The 19210-nt window shown below is 35.3% G+C and overlaps 2 protein-coding genes and 1 non-coding gene across 4 annotated transcripts; 2 read left to right on the top strand and 1 right to left on the bottom strand.

Moving 5' to 3' along the window:
• Positions 1-12246: 12246 nt before the first annotated feature.
• LOC147566012 (RNA-binding (RRM/RBD/RNP motifs) family protein) lies at positions 12247-14947 on the top strand. 2 transcript variants are annotated; one of them, XM_086652478.1, is made up of 2 exons: positions 12247-12411; positions 14012-14947. In XM_086652478.1, exons 1-2 carry the CDS (start codon positions 12395-12397, stop codon positions 14784-14786), a joined length of 792 nt encoding a protein of 263 aa, XP_086508604.1. In that variant the 5' UTR covers positions 12247-12394; the 3' UTR covers positions 14787-14947. The 2 variants fall into 2 exon arrangements, with proteins under 2 accessions (XP_086508604.1, XP_086508605.1); XM_086652479.1 differs by having other exon boundaries at positions 12281-12411; positions 13933-14947.
• Positions 13293-13354, top strand: LOC147566013 (small nucleolar RNA snoR101). The gene has a single exon (XR_015231652.1). It is a non-coding gene; the product is annotated as a small nucleolar RNA snoR101 (small nucleolar RNA).
• A 29-nt stretch (positions 14948-14976) lies between the features above and the next one.
• On the bottom strand, positions 14977-16539 carry LOC147566011 (uncharacterized). Its single transcript, XM_086652477.1, has 5 exons — positions 16274-16539; positions 16002-16185; positions 15633-15839; positions 15362-15556; positions 14977-15248 (listed from the first exon to the last, which is right to left on the bottom strand). Exons 1-5 carry the CDS (start codon positions 16354-16356, stop codon positions 15123-15125), a joined length of 795 nt encoding a protein of 264 aa, XP_086508603.1. The 5' UTR covers positions 16357-16539; the 3' UTR covers positions 14977-15122.
• Between the last annotated feature and the right edge of the window lie 2671 nt (positions 16540-19210).

The following is a 19210-nucleotide window of genomic DNA, read 5'->3' as shown; positions in this document are numbered from 1 at the left end:
AATGTCTATGGCGATGGGGCAATCATGTCGTCTATAAACAAGGACATTTGGTACAAGTGCATCATATGATGATGGTGAAGGTGGTCGAGTGACAGATTGCGAGGACAATGTTGATGAAGAAGGAGATCGTGGGCTATTAACAGATAGGGACAACATACGATTGACAGATGCAGATGAGGCACACGATGATTCCGCTGACAACAACATAACAGACATGTAGAATAAATTAGAAATTAAAACTTGAACTTAAAATTATGAAATGGAAACTATGAAATTGATTAGAAAAGGATAATTTGTTACAACTTAGAAATTGAACACATGATATAAGATGGAAACTATGGAATTTACCCCTAGAGGATATCAGATTTTACCTTATATCCTACCTGGCAATTAACCCTCAAGAGACTGAAGTTGTAGAGAGGTGGACAAACTTATTTTCTGAACAATGTTTATAGGAGGCATACCAAAAGTTTATTCGGTAAGAATATCTTACCCTATGTCTTACCTTTGAGAAGTTTGATTCTTTGCTGAAGATTAGGGAGATGCCATAAAGATTTCTTTTTTCTAAAGATCTGGGGGAGTGATTTCTGCCATGAAGATTTGGGGAAGAACGTACCTTGAGAAGTTCGTTCTTTGCTGATGATTTCTACCATGAAGATTTTTTTTTGAAGATCTAGGTGAGTGATATCTGCCATGAAGATTTGGGGGCGAAGAGCTAAGAGACTGAAATTCAACCATGATTTATAATCAATTTCTTCTACCATGATTCATAATCAATTTCTTCTGCCATCAATTTTGTAACATCCCAAGAGGCTGAATTTCATAATCAATTTCTTCCGCCATGATTCATAATCAATTTCTTATGTTGTGATTCATAATCAATTTCTTCTACCATGATTCACAATTTCTTCTGTCATCAATTTTGTAACGTCCCAAGAGGTTGTAATGCGCGAAGAAGAGATGATGATGATTAGGCGCGAAAGTTCTTTTCTTCGGTGATAACGCGCGACAAAGATAAGGATATTGGACCACATCTCACCTACCTGATTAAGGCTTTTACTCACTTTCTTCATCTAGTTAGTCAATAAATTTGTTAATTTTAGGGTGGGTAATAGATCAAGGGGTATGGATCTTATCAAAATCGCAACGAACGACTGAATTTGTCTTTTGGTTTGTCCCAGCCAACACAAAACTTTGTGTCTTGTATAATAGACAACTAAAACATCAGGAACGACATCAAATCTTCGACACAAACAACCAATACTATAACGTTACATTATCTATGGGAACCAATCATCCAAGGAGGAGAAAAGAAATAATGTTGCATTTAATTTTGTCGTAGAAAATGAAATTCGGTAGAATAATATGTACAACCATATTAAACTAATTACTAATCAACTATTATAGAAAAAACAATTACAAAGGTAACATATATAAGAATAAAGAAGAAATTGATTATTGTGATGCCTTTATTACAGTAAAAACCAAATGGAAGTTATGAACCATGCCAATTGTCTTCAAAAGGAAAACAAACAATAAAAGTCTAATAACATAATGATCCTATATATTAAAACAGGTCTGTCGGTTAGATGAGCGATAAGTCTGTCCGTTTATTTTTATTGGGAGTTTGACAGAGATCACATTCGACGACTGGTATAAAATCCTCTTCATGTAAATTAAATCAAAATAAAAAGATATTAGTGTAAATCGACCAAAATCGATTATGATATCCCTACAATAACTACTACCCACGTATTTCTCTCCATACTCACGATTTTTACAACTTAGTTGTGAGTTAGTTAATATCTCTTCCCTATTTATTCTCTCTTATCTTCTTTATTTTCTTTCCCAAATTAATATTGTCTTTATTACTAATTGTTCTCTGTTTTTTCATCTCTAGAGGATTCTTCTTAAGAATTTTGATTTAAATGTCATCTCCGACGTTAGCCAAGAGGGATCTGTCGCGTTTGTAGGACGCGACGGAAACCTAGTAAAAATAAATTATCCTCATGGTGTAGATGTAGACTCTAGTGAAATTTTAGCAATTGAATCTAAAAGAAATTTGGATTCTTCCGAGTAGTTTAATTTCTTAGACTTCACCACTATGCCATGCATCAGTGCTTCATCATTGTAAGTTTCAACTTTACTCTCAAATTGAAAATATAATGATTGTTGATGACACCACTAATGGTGTCCATAATTTTTTCATCATTTTCTTCTTTCAAATAATATAAAGCCTCGGTTGAAATTTCCATTATCTCTTCTCTGGCCTCCTGAAACGCAGTGACATATGTTGTACCTGTGGAATCTTGTAGTTGTAATTGTAGAATATATCTAAAAATACACCCAGAGAATGACTTAACACATATGCGACAATGCCACTGACAATCTTCAATTATCATAACTTTTTTGTTGCACTGACAGTCTCCAATCATTAGTGGGCAAGCAGGATATGTGAAGTTTTCAATTTTCACATCTGAAATAATACGCTAATAGTGATGAAGTCGGGTTTATCAGAGGTCCACAATTGATCGTCTTTGATTTGAGAAATAAGAGTACGCACTTTGCTAAACATACATGACGAATCTAAAGAAATCGATTTGGTTAGGGCAGCGATTCCTGTTGTTTTAAACCATGTTTTTAACTCTCGCGCCTTAGGAATATCTGCTTCAATAAATAATTGACTTGAAGGAAGTGTTCTTACTTATCTTTCGTTAAAATCACTTATTATAGCGGTTTTGACGCACAAAACTAGATTTACTCCTTACTCAAACATATCATGAATCATATCCACTTCTTCATTGCAAAAAATTCTCCACAACGTCAGCTCTACTCTAAAGCCTAACATGTGTCTCAGTTGAAGGGTTCTTTTCTGTGTTTCAGTACCATTTTTTTTTTTATAGTTGTAGTCACACTTATTGTTGAAACTATCCTAATTATATCAACAAAAAAATTGGGTTGCATGGTTACAATCTGACTTATGGGTTGAAACTTAAATTTGTACGTAGGTATACAGTTATCGCACTCTAAACACAATTGAACTGTAAAGTTCCTTTCTAGATACATTTCGTAGTCATTGTTTAGGTGGTTAAAACTCTTTGAGGATGATTTCATGATTCGATTAGATATCATATACACTTTCCCGACCTCAACGCCATCATAAAATTTGTCGACAAACTCGTTAAAACACGTCACATGCATTTCTCCACCCTCAGAATTAAGAACATCGAATGAAAATGATTTACCTGCCCCCTTTGTATTTGTGTAGGTTATAATTGTATATTGTTTAGTCACCTTGACTTTAATTGTCCATCTTTTTTATGTATGAACTCAGAGACTTAATAGGTATCTCTTTGGCAACAATATTTCTCTTAGAAACAACCAACTCATTGCTTTGGGTTAAAAAACTTTTCCTCTTCATTTTGCTACATAATATTTGTTACGAGTAATTATTAAAAAAAAAACTAAGAAACAAAAAGGTATGCTTAAAATTGACACTAATTTATCAAATATGAAAATGAACAACCCACCATGATAAACTACATACTAAAATCAACAAATAACAACCCCACAATGACAAATTACTAATTAACAAACAAAACAAATTATAAGAGTGTTGATTTTATACACTAAGAAGAAACATCAAACTCGATCTGGATTTGTTCCTTTTTGTTAAGTTCTTATACTGGCAAGGAAAACAACAAGGGGTACGTATAGGAGATGGAGGACGATTCATGAGGTTAATTTGGTATCCAAATAATTTAACAAGAAATAGTACAAAAAAAAAATTTAAAACAGGTATAAAACTTGTTTGGATATTAATCCACTATCCAAAAAATAAAGTAAAGATGCACTTCGTGTAATTTTTATCAAAGAACAAATCACTAATGATTCATCATCTCAAAATTAATTAATAAATGAGAATACAATCCGATGTATGAATGTCGTGAGGGGATTCTGCATAACAAACAAGAACAAATGTTAAATCTGAAAAAAAAGGAAATACAATGAGAGAGAGGCCATCAAATCCATACTAAAACTATCCATTCATAAGAGTTCAGATTTACAATCAATTCATTGATTTCTTTAAAAGTAATTTATAATCAATTTCATCTTAAACCTGACTAATTTATTCATTTACACTGCATCAAACTCATTTTGGATTCAACTCTTTTTTGTTAAGATCTTATACTGAACAACAAGTGTATGTATATGAGATGGAGGATGATTCATGTTAGTATCCAAATACAATAACTAAAAACAGTAAAAAGAAAGCTTAAAACGATAATAGTTAAACTAATATCAACTTAGAATTATTGCAAAAGAAAAAAAAATAAAAATAAAAACGTTGGTTCTGTTAATCCAACAAATGTTAACAAATCTTTTTGGAACTTATTAATGTCTGAAATTGATGATAAGGTGACAAAGATATGAACACGGAGTAATAGAACTTTCAGAAATGTATACTCTCATGAACTTATGAAATCTAATCTACTGATTTGAGCTTGATTTATAAATTGTAATATACTGATTCAATTGTAAAGTAATTAGAGAACTTACAAAATGTATACCCAGATTGATTTGAAAGTTGAATCGTCCCAAGATGTTGTGAAAGAATTTTAAATTTGAAATCCTAGAAGGACTTCGGTGGTTTTATAAGAGGAGTCTGAGTAACGGAAATAGTGGTATTTATGACAATCAGAACGTTCAAGAGTATCAAGAAATCCTCCATTGATGATAATTATTTTTAATTGAACTCTTGTGACTATTACTAACTACTTACTAACTACTTATAGATTCCAATCTATCATCTCTCATTTATCGCTATAGCCACCCAATATATACACATATGAAGAAAAGATCAACATACTTTAAAGGGTATGAAGTTGCCGTTTATCAGGTATGGAACAAGACTGTGACTGAGAATTTGGGGGCCCAGTGCCAAATTTTATTATGGGCCCATGCATAAACAAATGAAAGAAGTTACACGTGGAATAACAAAAACAATCAAAATAGTTCTACTATAGAAAGATAAAAAAACATTTTTTTATTCAAATCACAATGTAACTTTTGATGACATGATAGCTATATATACAAAATATTAACTTGCAAATGACATAAAGGTCGAAATACTAAACAAAATACCTAATTGAATCCTTATAAAGAAAATATTAAATACTTACTATGCTATATAGAATTATGACGATTAAATGATACCAAGAAAAAAATAGCAAACACATTATAGTATATATTGAGAACAAAAATAACAAAGACGTTACAATATATATAGAATTGTAATATACTGATTTAAGCTTTTGTAAAGAAATTAGAAAACTTACGGAATGTAGACTCAGATGGATTTGAAAGTCGAATCGTCCCAAGATGTTGTAAAATAATTTTAAATTTGAAACCCTAGGAAGACTTCGGTGGTTTTATAGAAGAGTCCGAGTAATGAAAATTGTGTTATTTATGCCAATCAGAATGTTGGAGAGTATCAAGAAATCCTACATTGATGATAATTATTCTTAATTGAACTCTTGTGAACATATACTTTTCCCCAAAACATGATTGATGAGTAATACTGACTACTTATAGATTACAATCTACCATATCTCATTTATCGCTATAGGCACCAAATACATACATGTATTAAGAAAATATAAACATACTTTCAAGGGTATCAATGCACCGTGTATTAGATATGAAACAAGACCGTGACTGAGAATTTCGGGGGCCAATGCCAAATTTTATCATGGGCCCCATGTATAAACAAATGAAAGAAGTTACATGTGAAATAACAATAATAATCAAAATAATTCGACTATGAAAAGATAATAAATCATTTTTTTATTCAAATCACAATGTAACTTTTGATGACATGATAGCTATATATACAAAATATATTAACTTACAAATGACATAAAGATCGGCATACTAAACCAAGTACCTAATTGAATCCTTATAAAGAAAAGTATTTAATACTTAGTGTGATATATAGAATTATGACCAGGGGCGGCCCGGGCCCAAAGCAGCCAAAGCAGCTGCTTTGGGCCCCGAGCTAGAGAAGGGCCCAAAATCTCATAAACTATATATATAAACATCTCTTTTAATGGGCAATGAACTTGTAATTGAAAGCAAAAAAAATTAAGTTTCCTAACCTTGACAAATTCCACTCACAACCATAGTACTTCATTAGGTAATTAAAAGGTCAAACTTACCAAGTTCAATTTATAACCTAGTTAGGTTGATATAGTTTTCCAACTTATTCTCTCACTAAAATGTGAACTTTCCTTCTCTTTCTCTCTCACACACCCACATTCCATTTAACTATGTGTTCTCCCTAATTTTTTTTTTCTTATTGTAGATTTATTTTTCTTCTTTTTTCTTGTAATTTTTTGTTTAAACATATTTTTATCTTGAGATTTTAAAAATTATAATCTAGTTTTCCAGACTCTTCCTAAAATATATTTGATCTCTCTAAAAGTGGTTTTCTTTCATGTAACAAATAAGTCAAAATTATTATTATTATTATTATTATTATTATTACATCAAGTATTTTAATTACATTGGTTTTCTTGTATTGGTACATATTTAAAAACATGTTTCATTCAAATGTGTAGATTTTGTTATTAGTCGAATTGTCATTTTTCTTAGATGAAATTTTCTAATAATATTGTCATTACGGATAATTATATGACATTTGATGAAAACCCATATAAATTTTTTGTTTTGGTAGAAAAATATAATTTTTGTTTCTTATCTTCAACTCTCTATGTATTTTCCTAATTTGCAAATGAGTTGCAAAAGATTGCAAAAGGATTGTAAAAATTGCGAAAAAGATGCAAAAATTGTGAAAGAGTTTTTAATCGAACGGAGTACAAATATTTTGCGGGTTTCAACAAACAAAAAAAAAACAAATGCTAAGTTTTTAACTGTATGGGCAAATATTCGCCCAACGAAGTGCCTGTAAAATAAGGGAACAACCACTTCGTAAGGATAAAATCCGCGAAGCCCGATCACAAGGCCCGATAACGGCCCATGTCGCTACTCTGGTCGGCGAACCCATGCCCATTTGACACTAAGCATATCTGACACGTGTCACACGATAGCTACCTACCGGTACTACGCTATCTTACAGCCAGAAGATTATTGCGCAACCCTGACCACGTTGGTGTTGAATATCTCGTATCTCCCACTTAAAGATGGACGTTATCGGCCAGTAGCTTATCGCACACGTGGTAACACCCTGACCGTCCTTCAAGAAATTCAAATACTCATCTGACGGTCGATACGTCAGATACTATATCCCTTAATGTACCTCCCATGAGTAACGTTCTGGAATGAATACGTCAGTTACTTACTGGTCGTCATCAAGATGACCCTCCTCTACCATTATAAATACAGGAGGCCAAACTTAGAGAAGGGGCATCCAATATTCCACAACAAGACTCGAGTAATCCAATCCATCTTCACTACCATTCTCTTCGATAAGCCTCTCAAAGAGCTATCCACTTTCCCAAAGTCTCTGACTCATCGTCTTACAGTTGGGAGATAAGAGCTTGGTAGTCCCGAATTGAACAGTAACATGCTAGCCGTATCGACACCATTACCACCACCACCTTATCACATAAGAAAGCTCTCGGGTCTCATATACCTCTCATCCAACGGTAACTAGCTGGTGGTAACACCATCCTTTTACGACCACATCCTTACCGCATCAGTCATCTAGCAATAAGACGCTAGACGTATCGACATCATCCATCCAACGATCCTCACCGTCCGATCCACTTACGACCAGCACCTTATTGCTGATCCCTTTACGACCAACACCTTATTGCAAGTCCCATTTACGACCAGCAAGTTAACGACAATACATCATTACCATCACCCTCTTCATTACAGTAAGTATATCACTATCGTGGGGATCTGTTTCGACAACTCCACGAGCCGCGACACCTAAGCACTCCGACGATGGTTACCTCCCTATCGCCCACTTTCACTTTATTTATATTTGATCAAGTATCTGACTTGACCGTCGGAGCCCCCTTAGGCCGGCACCATCCCGTTGTCCCTGAGGCTTCACGATCTCTTCTCTCTTTTTGTGCGCAGGTTTTTTTCGACACGTAGCTGGTCCCCGAAGCATCCGACCCGACAAGACTTTTGACCGTTGACCCGTTGACTGTCAGACTTTCCGACCCGTAGACATTTTACCGTCTACATTAACCAAACACAATGTGATTATCTTTTTTAAACATAAAAAAAACTTAATATTGGGTCTTCGATCCAATTTCTTGTAATTCTTATTTGTGAAGAAAGGGCCTCTTTTTCTAACTTCGCTTTAGGCCTCACAATGGCTAGGGTCGGCCCTGATTATGACGATTAAATAATACTAAGAAAAACAAAGACGTTACAGTATATAGTGAGCTTGACGAAGTTGTTTTCCATTTAGATATTTTGTCTCTCTTTTACTTATTAAAAAACTATAAGTATAACAAAAATTTAAGTCGAAAATGAATGAACAAGAAACTGAATTAAATTAAATATTATCTCTTAATTACTGTTAATAATTAATTTAGTAAAAACAATATAAATTAGTTGAATAATAAATATTGATTAATATATTTTAAAGAGACTAGCGACAGTGGAAGACTATTAAAGATTAAATTGAAAAAAAAATCTATTATATATCGAATAAATTGTCTCTCTTTTAAATCTATCAAAGGATGAATTACTAATTTAGGTAGAGAGAAAATAAGTTATATTAAGAAGAGAATAAATGGAAGATATATAATGAAAGAAGAAAAGAAAATGAGATTTTAAAAGGTAAGAGAGAAGCTGTAGATGTTTAGAAAGAGAAATATCATAGAATATGGGAAACAAATAGATAAGTTATCCATGTGAAAAGGGAAAACGAAGGAAGTAGGGAGAGAATTGAGGGTTAATCTGGGTAATTTATCGCCCTTAACTTTTTAAATGGCTATTCCATGAGGTCGTGGGATCGAGTCTCGGTGGAAGCAGTTTGCCATCAATATTTATCTCATGTAAGTTAGGCAATATATAAAGTAAACTAGGGTATAGCCCGTGCCCGTAGGGCACGAAAATTTCTATATTTATGTTATACAAAATTATTAAATATTTTGGTCTTATACAAATATTGAAGTAATAAAAATATATTTAAAATAATAACCGAGATTATATTGAGTTGTTTGAAGGGAGAAAAGAGGAAAGAGAGAAAAAGAGTTAGAAAGTTTATAGGGAGTGAGTAGTTATTTTGACTTTTACACTTTTATCTTTTAAAACCCCGTTAAAAAGAAGGGTCGTGATTTACGAAAGAACATTGGACGACCGAGATTTATAAACCAAAGTTATAACATGGCACCAAAACCTACCTAATTTGTTATTTAGGTATCGTAGTAAATATAAAGTAAATATCGTATAAATTTGTCGGGCTTTAAGCCTCTTTCGTTATATCGTGCTTTAGGCCTCTTTCATTATGGTTTGAATTAGGCGGTTATCGTGCTCATCACATCTTTATGATGTATCAATGCCTTGCAACGATTAACGTAGATCGTAGTCGATTTCTAAAAAAAATGGTTAATTCCATTTTGGCCCCCTAAAGATGACCAACTCACTAAAATGACCCCCCAAAGATGACCACCTTCTAAAATGACCCCCTTTTTAAATTTTCCGTTTAACCATTATTATCATCATTTTCAATACCCAGTTTGCCTTGCTTTTTTTTTTTTTTACTTTATGGTAGGTTATGAGGTATTACGCCCATTTATGCCATTATAAGAGGCAAAGTAATAATGCGAGAGTTATGTTGAGAGTGAAACTATTATTTTATTCTCCCTTTGTGTCTCTCTCTAAAAACTGTATTTTTATCTTCTCTCTTTGTTTCTCTCTCTAAAATTGTTTCATATTATCTCTGTAAATGTCTCTTTACTTTTGGAAATCGTAGAGAAAGGTTATAGAACTACAAGAGGAAAGTAAGGACATTGATGAACATACTTTGATGAAAATCAGTTAAGCCTCCATTGACTTCAATATATCTTTGAGACTTAATTTGTTCTCGTGGCATTTGAGATTCATTCCATGGAGAATATGTGGTTACACCTAGTTTGTGTTTGATTTATGAGACATTTAATTGCAATTCTTGAAGTGTAAGTTGATAATTATTTGGTGCGATCTGTCAGGACTGTGAATAAAAAGAGATGATGCAGATGGTGGGAACTTGAACAATGAAAATGGTTTTATGGGGAAGGTGTGAAAATAAGGTTGAAGAGAATAAAGGTGCTTAGTAGATGTTGCATGAATGGAGAATAATGAGTTTCCCTCTTAAATGAAATGAATAACCCAACAATTTTCAAATGGAGAGAATAAAGGTGCTTAGTAGCAAAATGGATTGAATCTCTCTCCAAACCTCCGTCTTCAGATCCAAGATCTTCGGGTACCTTCGAAAGAAAAGTAGTTAGATGTTGCATGAATGTTCAGATTTAAACTATGTATCTAATATGATGTTGATTTTCAGAGTGTAATTTTGCCTTCAATGGAGATTTAGAGGACGCTGTTAACACAAAACTTTGGTTGGAAGATAAGGAAGTAGAGAAAGTAGTGAATGAAGGAATAAGAGAGAGAGAGAGAGAGAGAGAGAGAGTAGAGAGAGAGAGAGAGAGAGAGAAAAAGAGAGAGAGAGAGAGAGAGAGAGAGAGAGAAGGAACGAGATGGTCGTATAATCGTATCGGCATCCATGGTGATGGCGTCGGTAGATGACAACGATAGTAGTAGTAGATGACAAAATTTTTGCTCCCATGGTATCACTTTCTCTTTCCTAATATCTATAAGATAGATTAAATATATTATCACAAAACACATGATGCCTGGCAAATATGACAGAAGGCTAAACTCGGCATTGTAAGAAGTGAAATAATTACTTAACGGAAAAGTAAACGGAAAAACTCAAAAGGGGTCATATTAGAAGTTGGTCATCTTTAGAGGGTCATTTTAGTGAGTTGGTCATCTTTAGGGGACCAAAATAAAATTAACAAAAAAAACTTTTCAAATGAATACTACATAGTAAAACAAAAAATGCAGGTCCCATGTGATGGGGGCCAGCGTTGTCGACCATCGCACACTACCCCATCCACGGGCCTGGTATGGAATTGTAGAGTGGAAATAAATTTGGTAACCGCTCTAGCAAAAAAAATGTTGACCCTTCTTTAAAGTTCCATTACTGATGTCATTCAATACGAAGAATAAGAGAACCAAGCTGTTGGACTGGGAAACATGAATAACAAGTTAAACTGAGAGTGATTTTGGAAGATGATGTCATTCAATACGAAGAATAAGGGAACCAAGCTGTTGGATTGGGAAACATGAAAAGCAAGTTAAACTGAGAGTGATTTTGGAAGATGGTAATATTTTTGACGAGGAATAAATGGTTAGTAAATGGGTTATTTCCCTAATAGCCCCAACTTTGTGACCGGTTTCCTGCCTAGCCCCCTACTTTATCAAAAATACCCAGATGACCCCCTTTTTTAGATTTCGTAATAACACCGTTACCTACTCATAATTTCTCTCTCTTCCATCTCATTATCTCTCTCTGCCACATCACCTTATCGCCACCTCACCTTATCGCCACCTCATCATCTTCACCGGCGAAGGTCGCCGACCGGCCAATTTTCCGACCGACGACCTTCATTAATTTTTTTTTTCTTCTCTCCTCTCTCTGCTTCATTAAAATATGAACCAGATCTAGAAAGACCTGCTTGAAGGTCCGTTGAAGACCTTAAAGAAGGTTTCTCTAGATCTGGTTCATATCTAGAGAGAGAAAAATTATTATTATTTTTTTTAGAGGGAGAGAGAGGAGAGAAGATTTTTTTTAATGAAGGTCGCCGGCCGGAAAATTGACCGGCCGACGACCTTCTCCGTGAAGATGATGAGGTGACGATAAGGTGAGGTGGCAGAGAGAGGTAACGAGATGGAAGAGAGAGAAATGATGACTAGGTAACAGTGTTATAACGGAATCTAAAAAAGGGGGCCATCTGGGTATTTTTGATAAAGTAGGGGGCTAGGCAGGAAACCGTCACAAAGTTGGGGGTATTAGGAAAATAACCCTTAGTAAATATGAGCGAATCAGAATTTACCAAAAGACAGGGTCCAAACGAGGAGGTAGTCATAAACTAGAGGGCAAACAAGAATTAACTAACAAAGTACTACAAAAGGAAACCACGGCCCGGCGTTATTAGGGTTTTTATCTACCTTCAAAGAAGCTCACGCAGAAACCTTTTGAAATTAGGGATTCAAAATCTTCCTTTGCACGTTACAAAACGATTCGATTCGGTTTTATTGAATCCAGAGAGAAGAAAAGGCACAGTTATCCTGTTTCACCACCATGTACGGATCGAGAGGGTAAGTTCTTAAATCAAATATCTTTTGATTTTAGGGTTTGAATCGTAGTTTATTGGTTATTATACGAATCTGATTCTTGTTCTTGTATTACTGTTTTGAAATATATTCTTACTTTTATGATTAAATTTATCATCCTTAATTTGATTACAAACCCTATACTTGCGATACGCTTGGCTCCTGGTTATGTTTGTTATATTGGATTCAGAAAGTTGTAGATTTTAGGGTTTATGCATTGAGACGAAGGAAGATTAGTTCAATGGTTTTTTGTCATATACATTTCTAGTTCATGAGATTTCTGATTTAGGTGTACATTGACTTATGAAGTTGGATTCATAATCTATGTTATTTAGGGATTCGGTGTTCATAGTAATATCCATCAAGGATAAAACTTGAGTCTTTATTGCCCGTGAAATGATAAATACTTGTAACAACTTAAAGTGGAAACCTTTTCATCGTTGCTTGTAGTTTCTTGCTCTAACTATGAGTTTTGGATTTTGCACCGACTACCGTTTTTGGGCTTCACAAAGTAAAAGAAGCTACGTTTATTAAGTTCCCTGTCCAAATTTTAAGGCAAACCGAGTTTTATGAGTTGTAGTCTTGCCTGTTCCGATTTCTTTAAGAAGGGTTTACACCATTTTAGAAAAGTGAAGAGGTTGAGGTTTATTGGTAGTCTCAAACATTTTGTGTCGAGTCAAAAGATCTGCATTTTAATACGTATTTATATATTTATCATTATTAATTTTTCAGTATCAAAATTAGTATTTTTCACATTTCTCATTATTTTTCTGGTTTTTGTGCATTGTAAGCTTTCCTGGTTCTTTGATTTCAAATAAATAATCTCTTTATGGTTTTGTTTTTGTGTTAAAATTTGTGCACATGATGGCTTACACTTGATCTCTGAACTCCAGGTAAGTTCTTGTTGAAATGGTTTTTTGCTGATGCACACCCTTTTTTCCCCTTATTTCCGTCTTTTAGTTTTTGAATTCAAAACAGGTTTTGTGAATTTCTAGCTGATGGTGTATATTGTGATAGATTATTCCTAGCACTTAGGGTTTTAATTAGGGAACACTAGTAAATTCAAATTTGGCAGTTAGGTTAGGAAAAGAAATCCATATAAAAACTTTTAGCACCTCATTTGCTGTACTGGTGTAAAATAAGATGCCAACATCATGGATAGATCAGTTCAGACAATGGCAGCTTGACTTTGTTTAGTACGTTTAAACAAGTTAGGTGTTCTTGATGGTAAGTTTTCTTTGTACAATCTAGGTAATATGATATGGTTGCTTCTAATTTGACTTATTGCATATTGTGTGGTCTTCCCTCTTATAAGTGGGTATCTACGCCTATCAATCTGTACTCCCATTCACTCACGAATAATCTCTTTAGGATGGGCTCAAGCTCATTCCTATATCTTTGTTACTCTTTTTCATGGTTTATTATTTTTTAAGCGTATTTACTTGGAAAAGGGTGGTAGTTGGTAACCATATGAGAACTGCTTTAGAATGGTAGAAATATGTGTAGGTGTCACGGAGTCGTGGGTTGGGTCTGGTTTTATTAATAGGGTTGAGTGTGGGGTATTGTTTTTCTTTTTGGGATGAAGGGCAATGTATGGGAGCGGGGGGGTTTCAGACGGGTACGAGGTTGGCTCAAAGAGACAAAGAATGATCGAATCAAATCCATACTTCGCAGTGAACAGCGGTGCCAGCAGCTACCAACCTTACAGCTATGGTGGTGGATGGAACCCAAGCTTCCCAGTCGTTCGTCTCAGAGGTCTTCCATTCAACTGCACAGACATTGACATATACAAGTTCTTCACTGGACTGGAAATCATTGATTGCTTACTCGTCAACAAAAATGGCCGATTCTCAGGAGAAGCTTTCGTAGTTTTCCCAAATACTATGCAGTCTCAATACGCACTTCAAAAGGATCGTCAGAACATGGGACGGAGGTATGTCGAAGTTCTTAGATGCAATAAGCAAGATTATTACCAAGCTGTTACTTCAGAAGTGAACTATGAAGGAATTTACGATGATTATCGTGGAAGTCCTCCACCTTCTCGATCAAGGAGGTCGACTAATAAAGAGCAGTTGGAGTTCACTGAGGTTCTGAAACTCAGAGGCCTTCCTTTCTCTGTAACAAAATCTGAAATTTTGGAGTTCTTTGGTGATTTCGAGCTTGCTGATGACAGTATTCATCTGGCTTGTCGTGCTGACGGGAAAGCCACAGGTGAGGCTTATGTGGAGTTTATATCAGGCGAGGAAGCTAAGAGAGCAGCTATTTGCAAGGATAAGATGACGATTGGTTCACGATATGTGGAGATCTTTCCTTCTACACCTGACGAGGCGAGACGTGCTGCTTCTAGGTCAAGGCACTGATGTACTCTGATTCATGGATACCCTTTATAAGGAGGCCATTCAAGTTTTTATTGTATCATCTGGCTTGGATTGTTTTTTCATTTTACTTGCAATTTACTTTCGGAAACTTTGTTACAGCATTAAGTAGAGTCTATTTCACTCAATATAAAACTTGTTCAGTATTTGACAGTTTCTCTTTAGATGTTCGCCCTAATCTTTGTCAATTTCTCGTATCCTTTATAGATCGTTATTTAAATATCAGTACATTCTTAATGGATTGAAATGTGCTTCTCTTTAAGGTTTATACAAGGTAACATTATACGAAAAATGAAAACGATATGATTATGCTTCTTAAGATCACTCTATCTGATAACTAATAGAACGTTCCTTCCATTCCCCCATATCAAGGTACTTCTCGTAGAAGCTTACTTCTCCATTCACTTTCACTGTCACTGCAGCACTGCTTCGGGTCCCATATCGCCCCTATTCATTATCGATAAACAACGAGAAGTTTCAAACGACTCGACGAACCCACCATTGTTATGATGTAGAATATAAAGTATAAACTCAAATAATTAGGTTTTAGGCCAAATTACCATAGGGGTATCGGCTTCTATGAATACTGAACTGAGCTTGAATTCCCAATCTTGTGAACATATGTTGGGTAGTTTAGTTCCATCAGTTTCTTTAACCTTATCTGTCATAAGTTTTTCAACCATTTGTTTCCCAGGTGCCTCCTTTTCACCATAATTTCCAAGAAAGTCTTTGAAATGCTTGCTTAAACGTCGAGCCTGCATCATTGAATGTAAAAACTAAGATTTAGAAACCTTCTAAGTTTTAAAAGAGAGAATGATCTCATTTAGTTACCTTGTGCCAAGGTGAGTCAAGCTTCGCATTTGAGAGTACATGAATGCCTGGTGAAACTTCTTGGATTGAAATTGGTCCATGTTTTGGTCTGTTAGAGAGATAAATCATGGTTTTTGAACGAAGATCAGCTAATATAAGGTTAAACCCATTGTATTCGTCTGCTTCTTTCATTACTTCCTCTGCGAAATCCTTCGGGTTTTTCTTGCTCTGCAACAATTTTCATAGTAACGCCGGATAAGCATGATAATATAAGTCAAAACCCAAGCGGGACTAATCAAAGTTGTTCGGTTAAAATAGAAAGTTAGAAGTATTGTAAAAGAAATTCACAACAATATTTGGTAGAAGCTTAAGATTGTTAGAAACTTGTACCTTAAGAAAGCTCACAGGAAGATTTCCTCTACTCTTTGCCATTGGTAGGGAGATATGCTCTAAAACATTAGTAAGGAATGCTAATCTTCCTCCTCTTGTACAAGCCAACCATGTCCCTCCTGCAACTTCATCTCTCCCTCCTAATATCTCTCCATCTTCCCACCATGATATTGGCTTTGTTGGCCTTCATTTCAAACAACCCAAATTCAATTACAAAAGTAATAAAAAAAACATAAACAAAATAGAGAGAGAGAGAGAGACTAAAATGATACCTATCATGATATTCATCTCTATTGAGCAAGAGAAGAAATGGGAACAAAGGATGATCTTGCCAAACAAACACAGCAATACACATAACTTTTGTTACTTTTCGAAAATGAAATGAGTTTTTATCAAGAACTTTGTCTTATTTATATAGATAAAGTTAGAAGTGCAAGTTAGCATACTTTTTAATCAGGGGGTTGACAAACCACTGGCACAATCTTGTTATTTAGTAAAACCTATGTCTAAATGTAAATACAAATCACATTTACACGTCACACCTAATTGGGATTAATCTCAAAATATCAAAAATATTAGATGCTTTCCCCACTTATTTTTATAGGATTAGGAGTTTTCCAAGGTCACACACATAGTTGAACATTGCTTGTTAATTCAAATGCTTATATGATTAGGATGGCTTCCCACTTCGAACTTTTCCAGTTTCTAAATGTAGTAGTCGTGATCAACTTATGTTCGTAGCTCCACGCCTCCACTATAACAATAAATCGGAACTATTTCAACAGTTATGTTATGTCAAAATTTTTACGATGAAGGTTGATCAGAATCCGACGCAAACAACGGACTTTATATAGATTAACATAGTATTGTTTATTTTTTAGTATTTAAGTTTGAACTTCTTTTCTAACCATTAAATTAATAGACGTTACCGTGGTTAGCACGTAAAAAGCACTAACGCATCCAACATTTTCATCTTCTTTACTTCCATAATAATATCATGATATGATAAAGAAGCCAATTTAGAACTGTAAGACCAGTCACCAACTATAATATTTAGCTCAAAGCCAATTTGAATTTGGCTCATCTAATTCAAATAGATTCCCGTCTTCGAGATTAGATCAAATCAACTCTGAGGACGATTGAGAATCGCAAATTACACAAAATTGGAAAATTATCGGAGCTCAAGTTCAACCCGTCAAGTAACCCAGCCGGAATAGTTTGGTTGGATGAGTGAGGGGCTATTCTTAGATTATTTAGATAAGAAGGGGGGATTCTAGTAATACATCGAGATGAAGACAAAAAGGGTAGAGAGCTTTTAGATGAAATCAGGGAAAAGTCTGAAACAGTCGAGAGGGGGTAGTGGTGGCCAACGGGCCGTGCCGACACGGAAACGGACCGGCACGGCCCGTTTATTTGAGGACACGGAACGGCACGGAACGGTCCGTTCCGTGCCGTGCCGACCCGTCACGGGTCTGGCGTGCCGTGTCGGGGCTGGGATTTTAGAGCCCCAGACCCGTTAAACACGGCCCATTAGACACGCAGGAACGACACGGAACGGATCGTACACGGCACGACCCATGGACACGGAACGACACGGAACGGAAACGACAACAACGACACGCAAGCAACGGCCCAATTTAGTTATTTGAATTTAACAAAAGAGGTTTTACTTTTTTTTTTTTTACTTAGATTTTTTTTTGTTGAAACAAACTAAAACTTTTTTTCAAAAAAATAAACAAATAAAGTGGTAAAGATAGTCCCACACCTAAACCACAAAATATAAAGTAAATGTGGAGAGTCTTTATACAACTCTTCTCCAATAAAATAAGCAAAGATATGACATAGACTCTAAAGTTTTTGTACATCACAATTTTTTACTTGAAAAAAAAGTATATTTCTTTTATTACTTTTTTTTGACAAGTAAAAAAATATTTATGAATGGGTCGGAGCCACGGAAGCGACTACGGGAACGCCACGGAACGGCCACGGGAACGACTACGAAAACGCCACGGAAACGGCCAGAAACGCAACGGAAACGCCACGGGACCGGGTGGGCCGTTCCCATGGGCCGTTTCTGTGCCCAGACCTTTGTGGTCTGGGCACGGCACGGAACGGCACGGCTCAAGCCGTGCCTGGCGTGGCCGTGGCGTGTCTGACACGCCACGGCTGCCAAACGGGCCGTGCCGGCACGACACGGCCCGTTGGCCACCACTAAGAGGGGGAGGTGTCCGTACGAGAAACCGTAGGAATCTATTTAATAAGATGCTTTAACTCCACCCTTCCAAACACGGTCACGTGTGCACAACCATGTGACTGTCACCTCCATTTATATATATATTGTGAAGAAGAAATCAAAAGTGAATGGAGAGGAATAAAAGAAAAAAGAAGATATAGGATATGTTTAAAGACCGAGGAGGAGGTGTTGGATTGAAGTCTCAGATTGTTTCGTTTGATGGTAAAAATATCAATGATGCCATAGACAAAAAACTTGCTAAATCATCACCATCCACTTCAAAGGGAGCAGTTACTTTCGATCTCTGGTTACTTCAACACTTCGCGGCTTTATTAAGGATGATCAATCTACTAATACAATGGAAGTCGAGAGGGATGTAAATTAGTAGTTTCAATAGTATTAGTATTATAAATTTTGTATTTTCGACCTTTAGGGTCTTTTCATTCTCGATCTTCAGGATCTCATTTTTCGACCTTTAGGGTCTTTGAGTCTATGTCTTGTCAATTCCTTTCCCTTCATGAGACACTTTACATTCGAAAGTTTTGTGAAGTTTACTTATGTAACTCTCTGTAGTTCTCAGAGGAATAAGAACTATCTACCATGTAATCTTGTGATCGTTATCACTTATGAATGAATTATGACTTTACTAAAAAAACAATTGGTTATAATATCATTAAAGTAACTACTCTCCCACATTCGTATCACGAAGAGTTATTTCTCTCTCCTTTTAATACTTTCAAATCTGAAAGTTGGAATTTCACATTTCTTCACTCCAATATATTATTTGTACTTTTTATACCTTTTCCCCTCTCTCTTTCTCTTCATCTCTAAGTATAGTTTTTCACTTTATCTCTTTGTTTTATTATCTTAAATCACAATTAAATGCGATCTACTACAAAGGCGTTAGCTGACGTGACATGAAAATGTCACATTTGGAGCGTTTAACTGAGACTAATTAGTCTGTTTTGGGTGTTAT

The sequence above is a fragment of the Eschscholzia californica genome, unplaced genomic scaffold (genome assembly GCF_041429995.1).
Source record: "Eschscholzia californica isolate CP2 unplaced genomic scaffold, dmEscCali1.0.p SCAF_1, whole genome shotgun sequence".
NCBI classification, from domain to species: Eukaryota; Viridiplantae; Streptophyta; class Magnoliopsida; order Ranunculales; family Papaveraceae; genus Eschscholzia; species Eschscholzia californica.
The sequence above is the reverse complement of the archived record's forward strand: the minus strand, read 5'-3'. Positions and strand labels throughout refer to the sequence as shown.